This window comes from Idiotropiscis lumnitzeri, chromosome 9, assembly GCF_059441095.1.
Source record: "Idiotropiscis lumnitzeri isolate Australia: NSW breed Sydney's pygmy pipehorse chromosome 9, RoL_Ilum_1.0, whole genome shotgun sequence".
In the NCBI taxonomy this organism is placed as follows: domain Eukaryota; kingdom Metazoa; phylum Chordata; class Actinopteri; order Syngnathiformes; family Syngnathidae; genus Idiotropiscis; species Idiotropiscis lumnitzeri.
Genome location: NC_142399.1, coordinates 10431576 through 10439900, shown reverse-complemented (window position 1 = coordinate 10439900; position 8325 = coordinate 10431576). Strand labels below are relative to the sequence as shown.

General features: G+C 42.1%; 1 protein-coding gene across 1 annotated transcript in view; it reads right to left on the bottom strand.

Annotated features, from left to right (window-relative positions):
• Positions 1-894: 894 nt before the first annotated feature.
• The window catches only part of LOC148330191 (ryanodine receptor 2-like), a 50335-nt gene continuing 42904 nt past the window's right edge, over positions 895-8325 (bottom strand). Inside the window, exons 89-97 of the mRNA XM_088305058.1 lie at positions 7652-7788; positions 7185-7245; positions 6738-6884; positions 6370-6504; positions 4804-4960; positions 4354-4418; positions 2880-2980; positions 1922-1973; positions 895-1654 (exon numbers count right to left, since the gene is read on the bottom strand). Coding sequence (XP_088161184.1) covers positions 1559-1654; positions 1922-1973; positions 2880-2980; positions 4354-4418; positions 4804-4960; positions 6370-6504; positions 6738-6884; positions 7185-7245; positions 7652-7788 — 951 coding nt within the window. The 3' untranslated portion in view covers positions 895-1558. The remainder of the gene's footprint in view (positions 1655-1921; positions 1974-2879; positions 2981-4353; positions 4419-4803; positions 4961-6369; positions 6505-6737; positions 6885-7184; positions 7246-7651; positions 7789-8325) is intronic.

Below are 8325 nucleotides of genomic sequence, written 5' to 3'. Positions count from 1 at the left end.
GAATTATACCACGGCGACTGCGACGCCAGCAGGTTATTTGAAAAGTGGGAAGGATGTTTTGGGCACGCTTTGCAAACAAATTGTGGAATGAAGCACTAACTGGAAGGGCTTTACTTAACGAATCAAATGTCACAATTGTGCATTGGCCATCTGAGTTTGGAGTCGTCTTGGTGGTGATGATGAGTGGCCGGCTGTCAGCACTCGCATGAAGCGAAAACGTGTTGAGTTACAAACTGCGTAGCTCAGGGATGTGCGACTTGCAACCAGTCTTTTGGTTTGATCTCATTATTGATTTTTCTTGACATTTTTTGGACACACACAGACACACACGAACACGAACACACTCCAAAGTGAGATGGGATTTTGAGGAGAGAGCTTTTCAAAAAAGTGGCAGTACAAATTCCCAGACTGCCAACTGCACAACTGTCATCGCAGTGATGCTCTAGCATGTTTGTCCTCCATTGTCAATTTAGAAAGTGCCACAAAGTCATTGTATAACATTGACTTTTTCATAACTGAGACAATAAAGAGCAATCAATAATAAGCATGCTAATTGGCGCTATTAATCAAGGGGAACAAGTAATCAACCAAGACGCATCGACTTGAAGGCGCCGTGACTGCCAACCCAATATGCGTTTTAAGCTTCCACTTATTATTCACTAACTTATCCTGTCAATGTCACAAAGACATTAAAAAAGAATTATGGCATTTTCACTCACGGAGGCAGCACTTCATACACTATCGTGCGTGGAAGTGGCGCTGAAGTGTTCCCCCTCTATCCCCGAGACTCTGGATCTTCACCCAGCCTAGCTGCTTAAATCATGAAAGGAGAAACTCAGTGTAAAGGTGTTTATTATGTAAATGAGACTCATTTATAACAGAGCAAAATGTCTCGCTCATTTTGCATAAACAAGCTATTAAAAAAAGTCAATATTTCCATAAGACGTCCCCTTTAAAGTTTTGACGATCCATTTTGGCTGCCCTGAGCACGGAGGGAACTGTTAGCGCGCTACATGGTGGTTTATAATGAGGCCGCAAATGCGCGGAAGATGAAGGAGGGGGAGCAGAAGGCGGGGAGCAGGGGGGGGGGGGGGACCATGAGAAGGACAAGAAGGATCCTGGAAAGATTGTAATGACAGACAAGGAGGGCCCCCGAAAGTGTGCTGGGGAGCGGCGAGAGAACAAATGCCACGGGGAAAGTGTTTATTTGTATGTCACACTGGGAGAAAGTTGGCGGGGGCTGCGATTAGCCAGACAAATGATTTCAGTCCCAAAAAACATGAGCGCACGTGGCTGTTAACCTTAATTTGGATTACGGGGATGTGTAACAGAATAAAACAGACTTTTTTTGACAGCTGTTTTGATGAAAGGTCCACCCCCCCCAACAAAAAAAAAAATGCTCATTTTCCTGTCACCGAATTCTTGGTACATCTAACGTGTGAAGGGGAAACAACATCAAAGTCTAAAATCGAGTTCCCGTTAATTCAGACGTGAATGCGGAAGGCTGCAGCAGTATGTGACATTATCGACAAAGGCTTAAGACCGCTCGGGTTCCCTTTCATCCCAGCTGATCTTCATATTGCTTACGGAAACAGTCTCCCACAGGAAAGAATTCCCAGCACCGTTCCTGGTACATTTTCCAAACGTAGGATTCCTATGTCAACACAAGGGATAACGCAGCTTCAATATTTACGGTTTGTACTCGAGAATAAGTATTTGCTTGTATTTTCCGGCTCATTATATTTAGCACAATGACCTACTGCAGCAATGAACCACTAAATTGCATGGCAAGAATGCACAATTTGACAATTTGGCAATTGACAATGGAGCTATAATTGCACAAATTGCTTTCAAAAACAGCACCCAGTGTGCTGACATGGATACAGCTGAGGTATGTAAATGGAGGAGAAAACAATTATACCTGTCCTGTGTGTTCCGTTTCGTCTTTGTTAATGAGGTACATCAAGAAAAATCTGCAAAGACACACGAGAACAAATGACGCTGCCGCTCACAGTATCTGAGTGAGTGCTGTTATTGTGCTGGTTATGAAATCCGTTATTGAGATTTGGGGTATTGGTTAGTGTGTTCACTTGCGTCTCGTTTTCAGTTGGTAGATTTATGAGACGAATGAGCAAAGGCGTGACCGCAGAGACGGCAGAAATCAGTCCAAGATTGCAAACACACTTGATTACATGACCAAAGTGTTCAAATCATTAGTGTAAAAAAATATTCAAATAGACAATGCATAACTAGATTTCAGAAGAACTAGTTAGTGGGGACCTTGTTAATTCATCATTGGGCTTGATTTTCTTAAGTGCTGTAAAGCTGGAATGGCCACTGAACTGCGCTGAGGCGGATTGGACCCGATGTTGGGAATTTCACACTGTACGACGGATCTGCGAGAAGGAGGGGTGCATCGCAGTGGGAGTGGTCACAGCTGACTTCAATCGTGGCCAATGAAAGCGTCTCCTTTCATTCTCTTAAAAATGTGGCGTACTAGTAGTGCATTGGAATCTCGATATTCAGCGAAGCACATCCGCGCCATCAAGTGGACTTGGTCAACCCTTGGTCATTCGTGTCCTCCCACCACAGTTGTTCCGCTCTATGAAATGATTTTAAAAATATAATAAAATGATCTCCAAATCGGTTTGCCAAATTGGCAACAGCCTTACGCTGATAGGAAAATAGAGCCCATGAAGTACAAGCAGGTCATTTGCAGTAAAAAAAAAAAAATATATATATAATATATATATATATAATATATATATATATATATATATTAACTTGTTAGTATTCTAATAAAGAGTCATTGGTGACCGTGGCACACATGCACACGGTGTAGTTTGACGATTTTTTTTGGTAAAGCGCAACAAACTCACAGGTAGTTGGCCATGTTGTGCTCCTGCAGAGTGTGAGTCTCAAAACCGTGAGGAACTTTATCAAAGTACTCGTTCCCCATTCCACATATAAAACATTTGGTCTGCAGGGAGGGAGAGAGGAATAAATGTAAAAACTTGACGTGTTATGGGAGTTCGGTCTCGGTGTTTAGTTTACTGGCACCACACTGTAACCAAGTCGCTCATTCTTTTCAAAGCCACTGTCACACTTCTCCTGAAAGGCAAACAGCCTGAATAGCAAAATGAATTGGGGAAAGCTGCCAGGTCCATGCAAATAATTTGTATTCTCTGCTCAAACGCACCAATCACATGCTGCACTCTGCTTTTTAGCGCGTTTTGGGGTGGAGAACAATCGGGAGCGTTCCTATTATGGGAACGCATGTTTGGCAAATTATAAAACGGCAGTAACACAATTATGAGACGACACTATGACAAACTACTTATCCCTTGTTATTATTGGAATTGAAATACATCAGTACATGACTAATACAAAAGAGTTTAATTTTAGTTCCCCAGTGGTCCACAAGTGCCGTGCCAACTTTGGACCGGGCGGAGACAGGCCGCACAGATGGAAATAAATAAATAAATAAATATATAAAAAAAACTTGCAGTACTTCCGGTCCTTCCCTATGGAATGAGCTCCCATTAAATGTTAGGCAAGCCCCCTCTCTGTCCATTTATAACCCGTTTTGAAGACACATTTTTATTCTTTAGCTTTTGACTCGACATAAGACAGTCGCTGTTCTGCTATTATTCTGGTATCTATTGTAAATGTGTTTATGTGTTTTTATTTGTGTTCTAATGACCTGGTAATTTGTATGATGGCATATGGATAGTGCTTAGTTAGAGCTCCAGCTGTTGTGAAATGCGCCATATAAATAAAATTCTATTGTATTGCATGTCAAGATGCTAATTGTGTCGGTCGCATTAGGCTGATATTAAACCCACAAGCTTGCAAAATGATTGCGCTCTTCCCAATAAGCACTTGATAAAGCTTTATGGTCAGCTATTCATGTTCACGCACCCTTTCTGTGGTGCCTCGTGTTGGCACATTTGAACTGGATGCTGCAAATATTTATTCAAATAAAAACGTGGCTTCATGTTTATTACCAACAAAATACACAAGTTTTTGCGCTGCTAGTTCATGCGCGTTATTATTGTTCTACACTTCTGTTGACTTACCATAGCGACCATATTAAGGTACATAAGAAAATGTAGTGGATTTGTGTTTGTTGTTGTTGTAGCATTTTATTAGTCAGGCATCAACACCCTCCACCGCCCTGCCCCACGGTTGCCGGTCCGCGGCGGAAAAAAGGTTGGCATCCACTGTTTTAGAGTGTAAAGCCAGACAGCTATTTGTTGTGAAAGCCGTATTTGAGGATTTAAAGCACTTGGGAGAACCCTGAATGTCGGTCTGTGTGTGTGCGTGTGTGTGAGAGGTACTGTCACACCTCACCTCCATATCCTCTTTCACCTGCTCCTGCTGGTCACGCAGCTCCCCAAAGGCATCAATTATCAAGCCTGGGGGATAAAGGGAGGTTGTGTTTTCTTTGCATTTGTTGACTCGTGAAGGAAAGGTGGATTTAAAAAAAAAAAAAAAAAATATTTGATAGTGTTTTATCACAGTTGACGCTAACCAGCTAGCATGTTTTTTTTAACATACACGATGAAACAATTGGTTATCTGAATCACATGGATTCCTTGAAGCTGGGATTAACACACGCAGTGATAAAAAAATTTATGAAATGTGAGAGAGGCTCAAATTTGGCCCGATTATCGTTTTCACTTTCAGAATTTTTTTTTTTTGCCATTGCGGATGTTCAGCAAGCGAGTATTTCCTTTGCGCCTTGCTGCCTTGCTACCACGGGTGAAGCATAAAGTGCTTCTCATTCAAAAGCCAACTCACCTTGAATGATAGCCAGCAGGATGACAACAACAAAGAAGAAAAACGTGATGTCAAAGACGATACGTTCCACCTCAGAGTCATCACCGGCGGGGTCCTCGATCTCGTCCCCGATTCCCCCTCCTGCGCGAACTCCCACGTACATGTGGAACATGTAGCACTGAAACAAATGCCAAGTCAAGTCCACAAAATGCAGTTCCATCATTATTCAATGCCAGGCCTGAACATTTTTTGTTTTCATAGACGAGCACAGGACTGTGTAATCGATATTCTTCGTCTTTTGACGACAATGCCCCAAAAGGATTTTGTAGACGTGCGTGAGGCAGGACAAATTGAGAGTCTGGTTGCCTAGCAGAGATCAAACCTCGCTCTCACAAGCCAAGGACATTTCTTTGAAGAAACAAGACCAAAAAGTGCACAATAGCTTTCAGTGGGGACTACGAAACTAGAACTTTTCTGGTTGTTTATTTGTTGTTTTCGTACCTAAGTCTCATACGGCAAGTATTCCCCATATTAAAGAAAGACAAAAAAAAAAGTCAACTTGTCCATCAATGCTAAAATGTGCAGCATCTACACGATATTTGGAAAACTGTGGTTGCTCAAGTGCTGCTCAACGTCAAGCCTACAAAATACGACAGTAACTGGGAGTGAAGATTTCAAGTCGGAGCTCTCCTGCCTCTTAAAATAGAAGGGATTTATTCAAATGCTATTGCCACACGTCCGGCCATGAGTGACAAGGGACTGCGCATCAGAATAGAGCGGGCGGATTGCTACGGTGTTGTGACTGGCCAAACAAAGAGATATCATATCTTAAGCAGATGCTTTTTTTATCCTGCTGTCCATTATTTTACAGAATAATGGTGGGAGGAATAAGAAGTGGATCACCGACGACGTGTGGCTTTCCAGATATCGGGAAAATAGACACGGCCGTGACCCAGAGTTGGATTAACAAAAGAAGTGTCAATCAAAACTGATGATTATCATCTATTTTAAGGCAGAATTTGGGAGCACGATATTGGATCTCTTTAGATTATGCAGGTGTACCTAATAAAGTACTGATGCCGTAAATTGTATATCGTCAACTGTAAAATGTTGTAAGCGATCATTAACCTAACCGAAGAGAGTACACATTGAAAAACACGTCCAGGCCATACATATAAAACAATAAAGCGAAAAACACCAAGTACCACGTTAACCGAGTTGAATTTGCATTCCTGACGCTGCTGTGTAAACTACAGAATTTTCCGGACTATAAGCCACAGTTTTCTATGTTGAAAAAAATTAGGTACATAAAACAGTGCCTTTTAACATGGCAACAACTTTGCTAATTAAAACAGAACAGACCCAAGAGAAAAAAAATAATAAATCGAGATTTATTTAGCATATTTTCTGAACTTTATAGCGCCCCTAGTGGTGAAAGAAAAATACACAGAAAAGCCACACTGTTGTATTAGCCACCATGGTTCAAAATCTAGGGAAAAAATAGCCGCTTATAGGCCAGAAAATACGGTTGTTCTGAACACAGCGCGTACCCGTGATGACCCCCAATCCCCCGCTCATTTAACTCACAGTAAGCATGTCGTTGCACTTCATGTCTCGGGCATCCTTGTCGTCGCTCTTGTCGTAAAATTTGCGGAAGAAGTTGAAGGCCACCACCGTGTAGAGATAGACCACCACAGCCAGAAGGCCCAGAGTCAGGACCAACTAGCAAACACCCACAAACACACACACACCCCCCCCCACACACACACACACACACACACAAGAACAGCAATTTTGGATTATCATCAGAAATAGTCATTTACTTCAATCACTTCTAATGTTAACTTCCTTTGCAAGAATACAAACCATAATAAAACTAAATCCTGCTTTCTACATCAAGAAATGTTGACAGGAAATTGCATACATACTGGAATCACTTAGAAAAACACACACACCTGTTTTCCGTTGTGTGTAACAGAGGAGAGGATGGTGCGAAGAGTCTTGATGCCCATGGCGATGTCCAAAAGATGGGCCGCAAAGAAAAAGTTGTTATAGTGTCCCAAAACTGACATGGCCATGTAGCAGGCCAAATAGAGGAAGGACTGCGGCAAACACATCAAAGACACAAATAAAAATTAGCAGACGGCATGGAGACCAATGTGCATTCGAGATAAGGCTCAATCACAGGATATTCCGCTCATCGCTGGGGCGCGGCGTCAATTTGCATCAAACTACAATCAGCAGCTCACAACGTCAAAACAAATGAGGAATCGTCGGCAAAATATTGAAATGTGATTTATGCTCGACTCGTGTTATCTGTTCACATACATTGCGGGAAGTGACCGTTGGAGAGCGAGCGAGATCGTACGCTGGCGAGCACAGCGAAACCCAGCTCGACTTACATTGTCAGTGAGAACAACTCCAAGTTTCCAGACCTGGTACTTGACGTCAGTGGAGCTGAACCTGAAGTAAAAAAATCAAGAAATAAAATGACTGAATGCATCACTGCGCACATGGAAGTAATACACCTTGGTTCAATTTGTACCACGGTTCCATCATTGTCTAGTTCCAAGAGCCTCTTAAGATGCATCTAAACCAGGATGTCCTGTTCTTTTCTCAAGTAAAATGGTTTGGATCTAAGAGGAATACCGTATCAAGTGGGAGTGACTAATCAATTAATAGCCCGTTGCCATTGTCTGTCGACAGTTACATGGAACAGGATGTGCCCATGTGACCTACTAATTGCAATACCTATATTAGAAAATATTATAATACCGACTTCTTCCAAAAGCACCATTTTTCACGGAAACACTCGAGTCACTCAATGGAAAAAGCCAACGAGGGAAAAAGGTGACATTTCAGTACTCACAGAGTGACCCAGGCAGCATCTTTCCGGAGCCTGTTCCTCTCTGATCCCTCCGAGCTGAAGTCTAAGGATGCCTGGTCAAGACCAAGAAGTTCACTGATCTTTTCGCGGCCATAAAAGTCTCCATACTTGTCCATCACCTGAAAGGGGAGAGGTGGGTGTTACATTTAGAGAGCTAATTGAAAAAAAAAAAGTGTCGCAATAATACCGATGTGACTTGATCAATTCAAGTGGCATACAACATGCGTGTCTGCTCTGAGCTTGCGGCTTCGCCTATTGATTCATCAACTTTCATACAAAAGCCAAAATCAACAGCTCAATAGAATGTAAAAAAAAAAAAAAAGTCAGCACGACCTCCACGGTGGACCAAAGTGAATTACCAGAAGCACTTATGGACATCACATCAACTGCAATGCCGAAGACTCTTAAAATGATGCACAGATGGTTGAATTTAATAATTACTGCTCGACATTTGACTCGAATTCAAAAACTAACAAAACGAGCGATTGTTTCCAAAAGCACTCATCTTAATTTTGATATCCATATCGGCGCACCTGTTTTTCGAGAGTCAGTGTAAAAAAATATCCCTGTTGAAATACAAACGAGCATGCCTATCTGGAAGGAGTCCCATCTCATCACAATCCTCGTTTCAGAACTTGTCCTGACCAGGTAAATGC